This window comes from Carcharodon carcharias, chromosome 7 (genome assembly GCF_017639515.1).
Source record: "Carcharodon carcharias isolate sCarCar2 chromosome 7, sCarCar2.pri, whole genome shotgun sequence".
NCBI classification, from domain to species: Eukaryota; Metazoa; Chordata; class Chondrichthyes; order Lamniformes; family Lamnidae; genus Carcharodon; species Carcharodon carcharias.
The window spans coordinates 77,009,126-77,024,952 of record NC_054473.1 but is presented as its reverse complement, the minus strand read 5'-3'; the positions used below and the strand labels follow the sequence as shown (position 1 = coordinate 77,024,952).

Sequence of the window (15,827 nt, the reverse complement as noted above, 5' to 3'; positions counted from 1 at the left end):
CAGCAGACACCAGCAGGGTCAGCACTTGGAATTGGTCCCAGCCCGCAGTTAATTTCTGTGTTGGGAAGATTCTCTGGAACCGTGTCACGAATGCTCTTTCCATGGCCAGCAAATCCTGATGTGTGACTTGAACCCAGAGCCTCTGGCCTAGAGGTAGAGACTTTATCGCTGCATCACAAGACCTCCTTCCAATACTGAGCTATACTGAGCTCGTCACCAATCTGCCTGAATTAGCTAAGATGGTGCTAGAGGTGGTTGTCCTCAGCATCACGGGCCAGGAAGAGGGAAATTCAGCAAGGCTTCCTGTTGTTCCTGATGGCTATCCAGAACAGTGTGCTAGAAAATGCACATGTCAGCTGGGGCTTAGGATCAAGTACGACTGCAATGAATTGTATTGTTTAAGTGCTTGCTGACACCCCTGTTGAGGCTCAACATTCAGAATGGTCACTTGCATTGGTAAGAGTCAGGACCTTCACAAGAAAGCTAGAATCAGAGGAGGGACCAAATGGTTTGTGCACATCTGGCACTCAACATGGTGCTCGCGTAACCTGACTCTGAATGAAGCAGGGTCAGGCATCATTAGACTCGAAGCTGTTTTTATTTTTGCATTATTAACTCACAGATGACCAGGGCTGTTCATTTTCGTTCCACAGAGCAAAGGTTATGCAATTGGTAATGCTCCAGAGCTAGCAAAGGCACACAACAGCCATGCCAGGTAGGAATGCAATTTATTTTTGAGCCTTCGGTGGAATGTGACACAGGTTCGAATACAATTTTAAAATTCTGGATGATCCATATGGATTTGCTCATGGACAGTCTGGAACACAGTTTTAATATTTAGCTGCCAATGTTGCCTATGTTTAACCTGGCCTGTGCCATAAAATACTCCAGTGCAGGAAGCAATCTAAAAAGGCAAATTCAGGTTACTGTAGTTGCCTGTAAATACCTGGCTTTTTAAAGGTTGTTTTCAATCTGTAATAAAATCTGGGGTATGAAGAATATGCACTGATGCAGAATGTTATTTAAAAGGAGAGAGACCCGAGAGCACCATAACCTTTTTGCTGTAAAATAAAAGCTATAATAAAAGAAAACCAGCCACTTAATGGGCGTGTCCAGGTTTTGTGAGAAATTATGAACAGAGAGCTCCCCCATGGCTTAACCACCTAAATTCCTAAACATACTCCTCACTTTTAGAAAGGAGTCTCAAAACACTTGAGAGAAGAATCAAGAAAAGAGTAGAAAACAGAGTTTTCAATAGTCTTTTGAAAGCATGGAGGGAGGTGGTGTGGTGGAGGGGCTTTAGGGAATAGCCATGTTTGTAAATGTATTACTCAGCATGATATAGCTCAAGAGATCCCTGTTCATGTCCATAGTGCACTGAATTACCTGATCTTAACTGGAGTAAGCCAATGCTGCTATAAATGGCCTTGATGACCATGAACTGGGAAGGTTTGAGAATAGCATCAGGTTTGACTGCGATGCCCCCCATAGTAGAAATGCTTGTTATCTTCACTCGCATGGGAATGGTTACTTAGCAGGGCAGGGTGGGTGGTGTCTGTGCATGACAGTTGAACCCAGCAAAGGTCAACATCTTTAGAAGGGGAGAAATCTTGAAAAGCTCCTGGTGCATTGTACAAATTCAAGCAGCAAATCTTGTGCTATCTTAAATACTATGTCAAGTAGCCTAGTGCTACTATGGCAGATAGCATTGTAAATGTTGAATGATACAGTTCAATTTGACTAGAACCAATATCTCTGCTGGAAGCACAGCAGGGAGGCCAACATCTGCAAGCTCTTCATGGGTCCAGTTATGTCAGTTACTCACATAAGCAGATCCCATGCCTCTTATGTTGATCAAAGTTGGTGTACCTACTCCTAAGATGGCATAGCAATGTGCACCTCTTGACATATAAACTGAATATTATATCTTTCACACATCCCCTCGCATATGTCTCTTCAATCTTTCTGAAGATAGTCTAAGAATAAACTTTGTAAGATGGAGACCAGATATAAATTTTGGAACTGGTTTATTTCATCAACAAGTCTATATACAGAGCAGCAGCTATGCTCTGATAATTAATTCAATCAGTGCGACCTGCTTTCGTGTAATGAAGCAGAATAATAAGCATGCTACATTTCCACTCAATACTGGGTTGTCTTGAGCAACTTAAAATAGCTTCCACTATCCTACACGTCTGAGCCATCGCAGCTTGCTGTTTAAAATCTGACTATCTCTGTTATTTATCTGCCTGTGATCTGAACCAGGAGAGGATGTATACCAGACAAATCCTTACTTTGTGTCTGAACCCAAGGACTTTCTAACAAAATAGGTCTGAGGTATTTATTAATTATTGACACAAGCAAAGAAGTTGCTCAATGTTTACAATCTTTGGTAAACTTCAAAGCTTAGCTCATTTGCATTTTGTCTCAATGTCTTAATAATATTGCTTTAAAACACAATCCTTTAACGTCTTTTTTTTTTCTCCCCCCAAGTTGTTTATCGCTGGTGAAATGTTCTCAAAATCCTAAAAAATAATAGTGCTACATGGACACTCTACTGGAGTTGGCACAGTGGAATAATGCAAAGAGAGGGAAGTGATTAGGTAGATGTCACAGAGGGTACCTAGTGATGTTGGCTCAACCTTCACCACTGCTCATGTCCTGCCCTTCTGCATTTTGATCATCTGCCATCCCAAAGCACTGTAGTAGTGACTTCACATAGAAATCTCTCACTCAGCCTTGATGTCATATTCGTAATTCAAGTTTGTTTTTTGTGCCTAAAGAAATTGCATTATCCAATTATTTAAATTAAGTGACAGAATTGACGCAGTAAAGTTTTGTACAGCTTTGAAGAAGTTGAAATTATGTAATATGAATTAAGAGCTTTTGAATTAAGTGGAATATATACCCAAATTACCATGTTTGGGTGTAGAGGTTACAAAGTACATACTCCTTTTCTAATAATCTATCTCTGAATTATTTATATAGGATAAGAAATCCTTTTCCCCTCAATTACCTGATTCTTCTCTCTCTGTCCTTCCATTTTGGCCTCCCATGTGTAGGTAAATGTCTGACCTTGGCACATTATTTCTTGGTGTAAGTCCCACTTGTCATTGTTAACTAAACAGGGGAAGGACTGGAATCCTGCCCAAGTCCCTGCCACTACATGAAACTGAGTTTATTGTCTTTTTTTCCCCTCTAGGCCAGAGCCACGGCACCTTCCAGAGAAACAGAATGGAATCAGCGCTGTGCGGACCATGGAGGCCTTTCACTTTGTCAGTTATGTTCCCATTAAAGGTCGCCTCTTTGAACTGGATGGTTTGAAAGCTTATCCCATTGATCATGGTATGAGCTACACTGCATGCCTTTCATGTCAACATAAGACAGGCACTTCACTTTGCACTGAACGCTCACACAAAACCTGCAGCTTCTTTATCTGGTGGCAGGTCTCCCTTTTTATATTCAGTGTCCAATTAATGATTGGATTTTTGGTCTTAATAGTTTAACTGCAGCAGGCCACATTCCTCCTTCCATCTTCCAAACCTGTGGCCACCATCACCTAGAAGGACAACGGTATCAGATACATGGGAACACTATGACCTGCAAGCTTCCATCTAAACCACATGCCATCCTGACTTGGAGCTATAATCACCATTCCTTCACTGTCGCTGAGTCAAAAACCAGGAACTCTCTCCTTAACAGCACTGCGGGAGTACCTGCACTACATGGACTGCAGCGGCTCAAGAAGGTGGCTTAACACAGCCTTCTCGAGGGCAATTAGGGATGGACAACAAATGCTGGCCATGCCAGCGACGCTCACCTCCTATGAAATAATTATTTTTAAAAGCTTACATTACACATTATGGCTTCAGTTACACTTATCTACTTCTATCTTTCAAGATCTCCTAGTTCCAGGTATATCTTTTATCCTCCATCTCCTCAGAATGGATTGTGGACTTCTTTCTGCTTTAACACTGGTTCTGGATCAGTACTGAATATTTACCATAAGTGCTAGAAGTAAGAGGCATCCTGAAATCCCTGTCCACAGTAACAACAGATAGGGCCTATATTTGCCATCTCCACTAAGCATTTGCTACATCATTTCCCCCATAGCAGATCAGTTGGTGAGTAGCACTCACTATAGAACTGACCTATTAGGTAGTCCCTGAGTGTGACCCTGATGGATGAATGGATTTCAGCCAAAGCGGTGGTAAGAGTGCTCTAGTGGTCTTGGCGCCCTCTGGTTAATGAAAGGATAATTAGCCAAAGTTCCCACTCCCAATAGCTATCCATGATCCCTGCTGGAAGTGCAAATGTTAATGTCAGTGGGTGCAATAGGACTTGGCTCTGATTTTCCTAACCCTCTGGTTGAATAGTCCATCAACACTCTCTGTTTAGGCTCATGTGAGGAACAGCAAATGGATGAGGTACAGGAAAGCAACTGGTGCTAATGGGTTCAAAGTCCAGCTATAGGAAAGGAAATGAGAACATTGAGGAGGAACAAATCTGACACATGCTTGGTGGGAGTAATGACCAAGGAAATCTCCTGAAAGAAATCTGCCCACAGACCAACAGCATAGGAACAGTCCATTCAGCTACCTTCTCAGAGGCAATTAAGGATGAGCAACAAATGCTGGCCTTGCCAGCGATGCTCACGTCCCAGGATATAATAAAACGAAGCCCTCTCGTTTGTTCATTATAGTTGATCTGTACCTCAAGTGCATTTCTTGCCGTTCAGGAATATATTGGTCTTCATATCCCTTGATAACTTTGATCGTAACCTTAAAAATTTCAATTCTGCCAGCATTCTCAGCCTTTTGGCAAAGAGTTTCAGGTTTCCACTGGCTTTTTGTGTGGAAAAGTACATCATGATTTCGCTCTAGTTTTAAGATTCTACCCTCTAGTCCTGAATTCCCCCATCAGAGGAAATGGTTTCCCTGCATCTACCTCTCAAATTCCTTTATCATTTTAAACACCTTAATTAGATCACATCTCAACCTTCTAAATTCAAGGGAATTAAGAAAAGTTTATGGAACCAATCCTCATAATTTAATCCTATAAATTCCAATTTCATTCTGATGAATTTGCACAATGCATGCTCTGAGATCAATATATCCTTGAGATGCAGTGCCCAGATGACACTGTACTCTAGATAGGACCTGACTAAAGCTTTGTATCACTTCCTGTGCTTCATGTTCCAATCCTCTTGAAATAAATGCTGACATTCCATTAGCCTTGACTCTGCTTACTAACTCTTTGTGATCTGTGTTCCTGGATAGATCTGGTCTCCCAACATTGAGATATTCTTTATAAAAGCAAAATACTTCTGATGCTGGAAATCCAAAATAAAAACAGAAAATGCTGATATGACTGCATCTGTGGAGAAGGAAACGGAGCTAATGTTTCGAGCCCAATATGACTCTTCTGTGGAACTCTTGGATTTAAAGTGGATGACCTCACACTTCCCTATATTAAACTCCCTTTGCCACTGTTTTCCCCACTCAGTTTATCAATGTCCTTTTGTAAATTCCTGCTCACAGCTACGCAACTTTCTATGCACAGAACTGTGTGCAATCTTCAAACTTTCTATGCCGTGGAAAGCACACCACAGTCAATGAGAAAACCTGGTCCCAGGGAATATCCTTATTATAGATCATCGCAGTATATCCTCCTCCTCCTTCAGGTACCATGCCCTAAGAGGGCGTTGGCAACCATGAACTTCCATTGGATTGGTCCGTGGTTATGTTCGGAAAAGTATGGCTGACCAGGAAACTCTCCCGCTCTTACTGCCTGCTATCAGGTGTGTTGGATGGGTTTGCAGGCTGATAATCAACCTGTTTAGCCACATTACGAACACACTTTACACTGCCATCAAATCTTACTGTAACACAACCTTACAAAGCTTAACTCTTGGATTAGATAACTGGATTCAGAGATGAACTGCCACCAAAATATTCAGTCTGTCACCTCCAGATTGTCATGAATTTTTAGCAGTGTCTGAATCCTTCCATTATTTTTAGCAAATATTTTATAACATCTTGTGACAGGAAGTCTGCTAATTACCTCTCCATCATGCTAGTTTTAACTCTTGTTTCAGCATTCAGCAAATAAAATTTTCTGCTCATCATGTACCCTTCCTTTCTCTTTATTTTATCAATACTTCCTGCATTCCTCTCTTGTTCTTCCTAAGCTCTAAGTACACTTTCTCAGACAGGGATAGCACTTACTTCACCCTTACTGTGTTGATAGCAAGACTCGTTGCCCCATCATCGACTTCAACTCGTTCTTTCCCAGGATCTCTAAATTCTGGCACTCCATAGCTCCTTTAGGCTTGCCTTCCTCCTACATTCTGCAAGTGTCAGCATCACCTAATTATTACATCTCGAGAGTTATCCCACCCTGCACTATGGAACAAGGTTTCTTTAAACGAAAGATGCTTTTTGTCAAAACAATATTTAATCCTGTAGTGTTTCAGTCCCCTCTGATGTAGGTTTTATATTGTTTCTGATGTAGTCTGCTGGTATTGTACTGAAGGGTAAAACTGTCTTCTATTTCCAGGGCCTTGGGGTGAAGATGAAGAGTGGACAGACAAAGCACGGAGAGTTATAATGGAGCGAATAGGACTGGCTACCGCTGGGTAATGATCTATAGCCACTGTACACATTTTTATTCAGGAAATGTTATTATAAATACCCCTGACTCATTTGTCATCACCTTTTTTTAATGTCAACACCTTGTTAATCAGATGGGTTACTATATCCATACAACTTGTAGCTCACCAGGTGAGAGTGTATTACAGCAGTTAAAGGACATTAATGCACTAATTAGATTCTTGTGAAAATAGACAGCTTCATGGTCACTTTTACAGATAGCATTTTTTAAACTGAATTAAAATTCTGGATTTGAACTCATGATTATTAATTCTGCCGTTTGGGTTACTAGTCCAGAAATACTCCCCCCTTGTACCTTGCTTCACTAATTAAGTGCAAGAGCACAAGTTCTGGCTTTTTTTTTGGACCACTGTCACCTTTCTTAGCTCAGTGTGGTGAAGCTAATTATGATGTCCTTGCCACCATTCCATCGGAGATCAACTAACTCAACACAGACCAAGGATGCAACTTCTAACTTTCCCAGTTTTAGTGGTCTCAGTAGGTCACTAAGCAGCAACCTGCAGAGCCATTGATTTTTTTTCACAAGTTATTGGCAGTAGCTGTTCCTCTTCACTAGCGTTTGACGGGCAACTGTCCACATGACAACTTGAATTCAAACCTTAAATGGAATGCTCTGCTCTATTATTTTATTTATTGTTGCCAACATAATTTTTGTTTTGCCCAGAGAACCTTACCATGACATCCGTTTCAACCTGATGGCAGTGGTGCCGGATCGGAGGATGAAGTACGAGACAAAATTGAGCCTTCTGAAAATGAACCGGCAGACGGTGCTGGAGGCCCTACAACAGGTATTGCCTGAGAGAATTAGATCATGAACATTGACAGTTTGTTCCAGTTACTTTGATTAGGTGGGACTGGAGTCACAGCATTGACGTATACAAGACCAGATCTAGGTTAAATGCCAGGAGGTGGTTCTTCTCTCACATTGGACCCGCGGAACAGCCTGCGCTTGTGTGATGAATGCTGATTCATTGAATTCCTTTGAAAACAGGACCTCTTTCTGGTTGGAACAGAGTTCACCTTTTATGAAAGGTCAATACTGCAAGGAATTATCAGTACCAAAGTGATTTCCTGGATTTGTTTCGATGGCCTAGAGGATCAGAAAGGAGTTTCCCAGATGTTCTTTTCTCCCCAAATTGACCTGGGTTTATATCTTTTTCCAACCTCTCCCAGGAGATCACCTGGTTTTGGATGGGTAGCAAGTGTATACATTGTGATCCATAAGGTAACGCAACTATGTGGGACTGGCTGGATGGACCTGTCTGTTATGGTTCATATGAAAGGGAAGGGTGATTTTAAATTCTGCAACCATTGCACAGGGACACCAACCTAATATCTCGGCAATTTCAGTCTTTCAACTTTCATCTTGTGCCTTCTTCGGACTCTGGGCACAATAATGAGTGCTGACATGCTGAGGAAATTCCTGCTCCTGCTTTAGTATGGTGGGAATTACTGCTTTATCATTCGAGCTGTCCTGTGACCTGAGGCACTTTGTCAATGCCGTCACTTCAGCCGTCTATGGAGGGAGTGCTGTATTTCAACTGAGACATTAAACTGAGGAACCATCTGTCTGCTTGGTGTTTGAAAAAGAACCCAGGCTTCTTCCAGTGTCCTGGCCAACATTCTTCCTTCAATCAATATCATTCATTCAGTTTCAGTTTGTGGATCTTGCTGTGCACAAATGGGCTTCTGCATTTCCTACATAAAGCTGACTGCACTTCAAAATTAATTGGTTGTAAAGGCCTTTGGGATATCCTGTCAAGATATGATGAGGCACTGTGTAAATGTAAGTTTATTACTACTAAATTATTGCTTCTTTAGAAACATGGTAGGTATGCTGTCATGGAGAATCAGGAAATTTAAATGTCTTTTAGATTCTTACTGTTTTACACAGCTTTGTGCCAGGTAGATTTAAAGAGCCTTACCCAGTAAAAGACTTACTTGACTCTGCTTTTGTAGTTCTTGTACTATTTTAATCTTCCAAACTCCATGAGCAACCTTGTTTCCTCATACAGGTTATAGGGCTACCAACAACTGTACTTGATCAATAGCCTGTGATGAGACTGAGAGCTGCGGAGGAAGCTTGCAGGTGCCACAGTTAGCATGGGCTGGTGTAATGAGCAGCCCTTCCTGTTTTCAAGGATACTCCCATACTGTATGAGTGTACCCTTTATAGGTTTCCATTCCTTCATGTATATGAGATGCATTTTTATTTCAATCCATAAGTCATTTCTGCCTGGGTCCAATTTCTGCCTCCTTCACAAGCTGTATTTTTTTTTGAGCACTGAAGGAATATTCTATCACAGTAACGCTTTGAACTGGACTTTCTAATTTCTTCTTTTAGTTGATCCGTGTCACCCAGCCAGAGTTAATCCAGACACAGAAGCCCCAGGAAGCTCAAGCCATGGAGGAGGCAAAGCAAGCTCTGAACAAACCTGCACCTGAACCGGAGAGCAGCAAGGCATACCCAGTACAGGATAACCTGCAGAGTGGTAAGTGTTAAATCACTGTGCAGGAAACACCGCTGAATGGTACTTTCATTTAGTCACCAACTCTTCCCTACACATTTCTGTAGGAACATTTTAGAACTTTTGGGTTGTTATTGATAGTGGTATTTATACTGTGACACATGTAATGATAATGCTGTTTGCAATTAGGTACATTGGTATTGCTGCCAGTCTCTCTCCTGATCTTGCTGCCCTTTATGTTTTGACCTGAAATGTTTGCATCTCATTCTGACTCATAGCACTATCACCTCTGAGCCAAAAGGTCAAGAACTTGAGCACAGAATCTGAATTGACTCTCTAGTACAATGCTGAGAGAGTATGGCATTGGTTGAGTTGCTGTCTTCTGGGTGAGGATACTAAACCGCAGTCCCCTTTTGCTAGATGTAAAAGTTTCCCTTTCGCAATTCAGAGAAGAGCAGCAATGAGTCTTCAGACCAACAATCTTCCCTCGACCAATATTACCAAAACAGATTAACTGGTCATTCATTTTATTTCTACCTTTACCATCTCTAATCTTAGCCTTCTGTTCACCAGCCAGCCAATTGACACATTCATTGACCCTGGAAGGCCTAGATCCAAGCATTGAGTTTCTCCTTTTAAATATCTCCCAAGTTTCCATCCTTTGAGTTTTACAGGAACTCACATCTTTTTATGGAACAGCTAAGTGGTTTTGGACAGCTCTGATACCAACAGCTCTCAGTGGAAAAAATAGAATGTCCCCATGGTCCTCAATTAATCATTGGGCTCCTTTATTCACAGTCCTTGTACATTGAGCTGGTGCCCACGGTCCTTGTACACAGGATTCCACATGATAACACCTACTGTACACTCATAGGAAGCCAGGCTTGTCATGGTCCAATTCTTATACTATAATTATTGAAATAATGGGCATACTGAAAAATTTCCCACCTTGGCACAGGGAAGATTGCATAACATGAATATTTTTTCCCCCAGGATCCAGTGAAGCGTCCGTGCCTCAAACTCAACCAGTTTGTACGTCCAGCCCTTCAAGTAAACCAAAACCTCCAATCAAAACTGTAGTGTCCAGTACGAATGGACCCACGTCTGCACCCAGTCCTGTCATCCAACGCCTTCCAGCTTTCCTTGATAACCACAACTATGCCAAGTCGCCAATGCAGGTAATCACTTCCCTTCCTCTCCTGTCACTGAGCAGATTGAACTAATGTTACTGAGAAAAATTTGGAGCTCATAAATGAATGATTCCATTTACAGTCTTGCAAAAATGTTTTACAAAGTAAGTTTTGTGGAGTTCAACCTGAGAGATGTCTGTGCATGGGGATGGAACATGTTTCACCCAGTGTCAGAATTGTGTGCTCCAGGAATGTTACGGCATGAATTGAATGAAGAGCGATGGTCTCTACAGTGCTTAATCACTGTGCCATAGCTCCAAGCTAAGCAGAGCACTACTACATCGGTGCACATTTAGACATTCTGCACCCATTATTGTTTGTGACTGAGGCTATCAGCTTTGTGCTCATTCCGAAGTAGGGTGATGCAACATAAGCATGTATCACTATTATCTCACCGGTGTGTTCTGGATTCAGGCCTGGATCTGACCCTGAAAAGACAGCTTTCTCACTAGTTACCAGCCCAAATCTGAAGCAACCTCTATGATGGATGACATGATAGCTAGATAGTTACAGATTACCTCTCGGGGCTGGGTTATGGTTTAGCTTTCCTTGACCAAGTTTCTAAGTAAAACCAAAAACAAATTCCCCCATTTTTCTGTAAGTTTACACTTCCCCGTTTGTTGAATTTTTAAAAAGTTTCCCACCAGGTGTCATGTATGTTTTCAGGGCATCCTCTGGATGTAGAATGACCTAGCAATGTTGACACAGCCTTTTGATTCAAACTGTGGCTCAGTGTGTTGCAGTCCTAAGGTTACAGGTTCAAACCACACCCCAGAGACATGAATAAATAATCTAGGGTGTAGGGTGTTACCCTGTCAGGGGTAACATCTTCCAGCTGGGATGTCCAAGGCCCTACGGCCCTCTTAGGTAGATGTAAAAAAAAAAACCTTGGCACTATTTCGAAGAAGAGCGGGGGAGTTCTCCCTGGTCTCCTGGCCTATATTTATCCCTCCAACAACATCACTAAAACAGAAGGTTTTCTTATTTATTTCATTACTGTTTGTGGGACCTTGCCGTATGTAAATAGGTTGTCACGTTTCCTGCATTATGATAGTGACGACACTTGAAAAGTAATTCATTGGCTGCAAAGCAATTCTGAGGTTGTGAACATGCTAATAAATGCAAATTCTTTCTGTCCCTTTTTCTTTTTTAACCTTTCTTTGATTGAATCAGAGAATGATATCACTCAGCAGGAAGCTATTTGGTCCATCATGCTTGTGCTGACTCTTTGAAAGAGCCACTCGTCCTGCTTCCCAGCTGTACACCCCACCCCCAACTCCCAGCATCCTGGAAATGTTTTTTCCCTTCAAGTATTTATCCAATTTCCTTCTGAAAGTTTGTATTGAACCTGCTTCCATCACCCTTTCAAGCAGTGCATTCCGGATCACAACAACTCACTGTGCAAAAAGTTTGTTTCCTTCTGTTGCCCATGGTCCTTTAGCCAATCATTTTTAAATCTGAGTCCTCTGGAACCCTTTATCGTTATTTACTCTATCAAAACCATTCATGATTTTTACCACTTATATCAACTCTCCTGTTAACCTTTGCTGCTGTGAGGAAACCAACCGCAGCTTCTCCAGTCACTCCACATAACTGAAGTCCCTAATCCCTGGAACCATTTTAGTAAATTGCTTCTGCATCTTCTTCAAGGCCTTGACATCCTTCCCAAAGTGTGATGGCTCAAATTAACACAATACTCCAGCTGAGGCCTAAACAGCTTTTTATAAAGCTTTGGAATGGATCCTTATTTTTTTATTCTGTCTTTATTTATAAAACCATGGATCCCATACACTTTGTAACAGCCATCTGACTTGTTCTGTCACCTTCATGATCTATATGCATACATTCCCAGATCTCTGCATTTGCTTTATAATTATACCATTTAGTTCATGTTTAGTTCTCCCAGGTCAGTGGCTGGGAATTCTGTGGAGAGTAACTCCCCTCCTGACTTCCCAAAGGCTAGCTACCATCTGCATTATTTCCAACATTGCAGCATTTTGCTTTCACCTGTCCACCGTCTACAAGGCACAAGTCGGGAAGATGATAGAATACCCCCCCACTTGCCTTGATGAATGCAACTCCAGCAACACTCAAGAAGCTCGACACCATCCAGGGCAAAGCAGTCTTCTTGATTGGCACCTCATCCAACACCTTCAACACTCTCTCCTTCCACTACCGACCCACAGTGGCAGCAGTGTGTACCAGCTATGAGATACACTGCAGCATTTCATCAAGATTCCCTTGACATCACCTTCCAAACCCCCAACCTCCACCACCTTGAAGGACAAGACCAGCGGATGCATGGGAACACCACCACCTGTAAGTTCCCCTGCAAGCCACTCACACAATAAATAAAACAAAGAAGTTACTCAAGGAAGAATGAGGAGAGGCATTTTTATTAATTCTTTCATGGGGTGTGGGTGTCATTTGCTAATCCGGCATTTGTTGCCCATCCCTAATTGCCCTTGAGAAGGTGGTGGTGAGCTGCCTTCTTGAACCGCTGCAGTCCCTGTGGTGTAGGTACATCCACAGTGCTGTTAGGAAGCGAGTTCCAGGACTTTGACCCAGCAACAGTAAAGGAATGGCGACTTATTTCCAAGTCAGGATAGTGAGTAGCTTCGAGGGGAACTTGCAGCTAGTGGTGTTCCCATGCATCTGCTGCCCTTGTCCTTCTAGGTGGTAGAAGTTGTGTGTTTGGAAGGTGCTGTCGAAGGAGCCTTGGTGAGTTGCTGCAGTGTGTCTTGTGGATGGTATACACTGCTGCCACTGTGTGTCGGTGGTGGAGGGAGTGGACGTTGAAGGTAGTGGATGGGATGACAAACAAGCAGGCTGATTTGTCCTGGGTGGTGTCAAGCTTCTTGAGTGTTGTTGGAGCTGCACTCATCCAGGCAAATGGAAGGTATTCCATCACACTCCTGACTTGTGCCGTGTAGATTATGAACAGGCTTTGGGGAGCCAAGAGGTTAGTTATTCATCACAGGATTTGTAGCCTCTGACCTGTCCTTGTAGCCACAGTATTTATATAGATTGTCCAGTTCAGTTTCTGGTCAATGGGGGATTCAGCGATGGTAATGCCATTGAATGTCATGGGGCAATGGTTAGATTCTCCCTTGTTGGAGATGGTCATTGCCTAGCACTTGTGTGGCGCGAATGTTACTTGCCTCTTGTCAGCCCAAGCCTGGATATTGTTGAGGTCTTGCTGCATTTGGACATGGACTGCTTCAGTATCTGAGGAGTCGCAAACGGTATTGAACATTGTGCAATCATCAACAAACTTCCCCACTTCTGACCTTACGTTGGAAGGAATGTCATTGATGAAGCAGCTGAAGATGTTTGGGCCTAGGACACTACCCTGAGGAACTCCTGCAGTGATGTCCTGGAACTGAGATGATTGGCCTCCAAAAACCACAACCAACTCCCTTTGTGCTAGGTATGATTCCAACCAGTGGAAAGTTTCCCCCCGATTCCCATTGACTTCAGTTTTGCTCCTTGATGCCACACTTGGTCAAGTGCTGCCTTGATATCAAGGGCAGTCACTTTCACATCACACCTGGAGTTCAGCCCTTTTGTCCATGTTTGAACCAAGGCTGTCATGAGGTCAGGAGCTGAGTACCGGCAGAACCCAAACTGAGTGACTGTGAGCAGGTTATTGCTGAGTAAGTGCCACTTGATAGCACTGTTGACAACATCTTCCACCATTTTACTGATGATCGAGAGTGGACTGATGGGTCGGCAACTGGTTTGATTTGTCCTGCTTTTTGTGGACAGGATCACCTGGGCAGTTTTCCACATAGCCAGGTAGATGCCAGTGTTGTAGCTGTACTGGAACAGCTTGGCTAAGGGCGCAGCTATTTCTGGAGCACAAGCCTTTAGTACTGTTGCTGGAATGCTCTCAGGGCCCATAGCCTTTGTCGTATCCAGTGCTTTCAGCTGTTTCTTGATATCACGTGGAGTGAATCGGATTGGCTGAAGACTGGCATCTATGAGGCTGAGGGCCGCAGGAGGGGGCCAAAATGGACCATCCACAGGGTACTTCAGCATTGACTTTTGCACTGATGTGCTGGGCTCCCTCATTATTGAGGATAGGGATATTTATGGAGCCTCCTCCTCTTGTTAGTTGTCTAATTGTCCACTGCCATTCACGTCTGGATGTGGCAAGACTGCAGAACTTAGATCTGATCTGTTGGTTGTGAGATTGCTTAGGTCTGTCTATCGCATGCTGCTTCTGCTATTTGGCATGTGAGTAGTCCTGTGTTGTAATTTCACCAAGTAGGCAGCTCATTTTTAGGTATGCCTGGCGCTGCTCCTGGCATACATTCCTGCACTCTTTATTGAACCAGGGGTTGATCTCCTTGCTTCATGGCAGTGGTGGAGTGGGGGATATGCTGGGCCTTGAAGTTACAAATTTGCAGTTGTATACAGTTCTGCTGCTGCTGATGGCCCGCAGTGCCTCATGGATGCCCAATTTTGAGTTATTAGATCTGTTTGAAATCTGTCCCATTTAGCACGATGGTAGTGCCACACAACGTGATGGAGGGTATCCTTAATGTGAAGATGGGACTTTGTCTCTATAAGGACTGTATGGTGGTCACTGCTACCAATAGTGTCTTGAACAGCTGCATCTGTGACAGGTAGATTGGTGAGGATGAGGCCAAGTAGGTTTTTCCCTCTTGGTTCCCTTGCCGTCTGCCGCAGACCAAGACTAGCAGCTATGTCCTTTAGAACTCAGCCAGCTTGGTCAGCAGTGGTGCTGCTGAACTACTCTTGATGTTGGACATTGAAGTCCCCCATCCAGAGAACGTTTTGACCCAGCCACCCTCGTGGCTTCATCCAAATGGTGTTCAACATGGAGGAAGCAAAGAAACAAAGAAAATAGAAGCAGGAGTAGGTCATTCAGCCCTTCGAGCCTGCTCCGCCATTCAGTATGATCATGGCTGATCCTCTATCTCAATGCCTTACTCCCACTCTCTCCCCATATCCCTTGACACCTTTAGAGTCTAGAAATCTATTTCCTTCTTAAAACTATTCAGTGACTTGGCCTCCACAGCCTTCTGTGGTAGAGAGTTCCACAGGTTCACCACCCTCTGAGTGAAGAAATTTCTCCTCCATAGCAGTCTAAATGGTCTACCCTGTATCCTGAGATTGCGACTGCTTGTTCTAGACCCCCCAAGCCAGAGGAAACATCATCCCTACATTCAATCTGTCCAGCCCTGTCAGAATTTTACACTTTTTCAATGAGATCCCCTCTCATTCTTCTAAACTTCAGTGAATACAGGCCTAATCGGCCCAATCTCTCCTCATATGACAATCCTGCCGTCCCAGGAATCAGCCTGGTAAACCTTTGCTGTACTCCCTCTATGGCAAGTATATTCTTTCTTAGGTTAGGAGACCAAAACTGTACACAATACTCTAGCTTGGTCTCACCAGGGCCCTGTACAGCTGCAGTAATACATCCTTGCTCCTCTATTCAAATCCCCTTGCAATGAAGGCCAACATAC

General features: G+C 43.1%; 1 protein-coding gene across 1 annotated transcript in view; it reads left to right on the top strand.

Moving 5' to 3' along the window:
- The window catches only part of bap1 (BRCA1 associated protein-1 (ubiquitin carboxy-terminal hydrolase)), a 56,248-nt gene that overhangs the window by 26,489 nt on the left and 13,932 nt on the right, over positions 1–15,827 (top strand). Inside the window, exons 6-11 of the mRNA XM_041192757.1 lie at positions 654–715; positions 3,203–3,345; positions 6,559–6,637; positions 7,336–7,459; positions 9,016–9,163; positions 10,133–10,317. Of these exons, the coding sequence (XP_041048691.1) occupies positions 654–715; positions 3,203–3,345; positions 6,559–6,637; positions 7,336–7,459; positions 9,016–9,163; positions 10,133–10,317 (741 nt within the window). The remainder of the gene's footprint in view (positions 1–653; positions 716–3,202; positions 3,346–6,558; positions 6,638–7,335; positions 7,460–9,015; positions 9,164–10,132; positions 10,318–15,827) is intronic.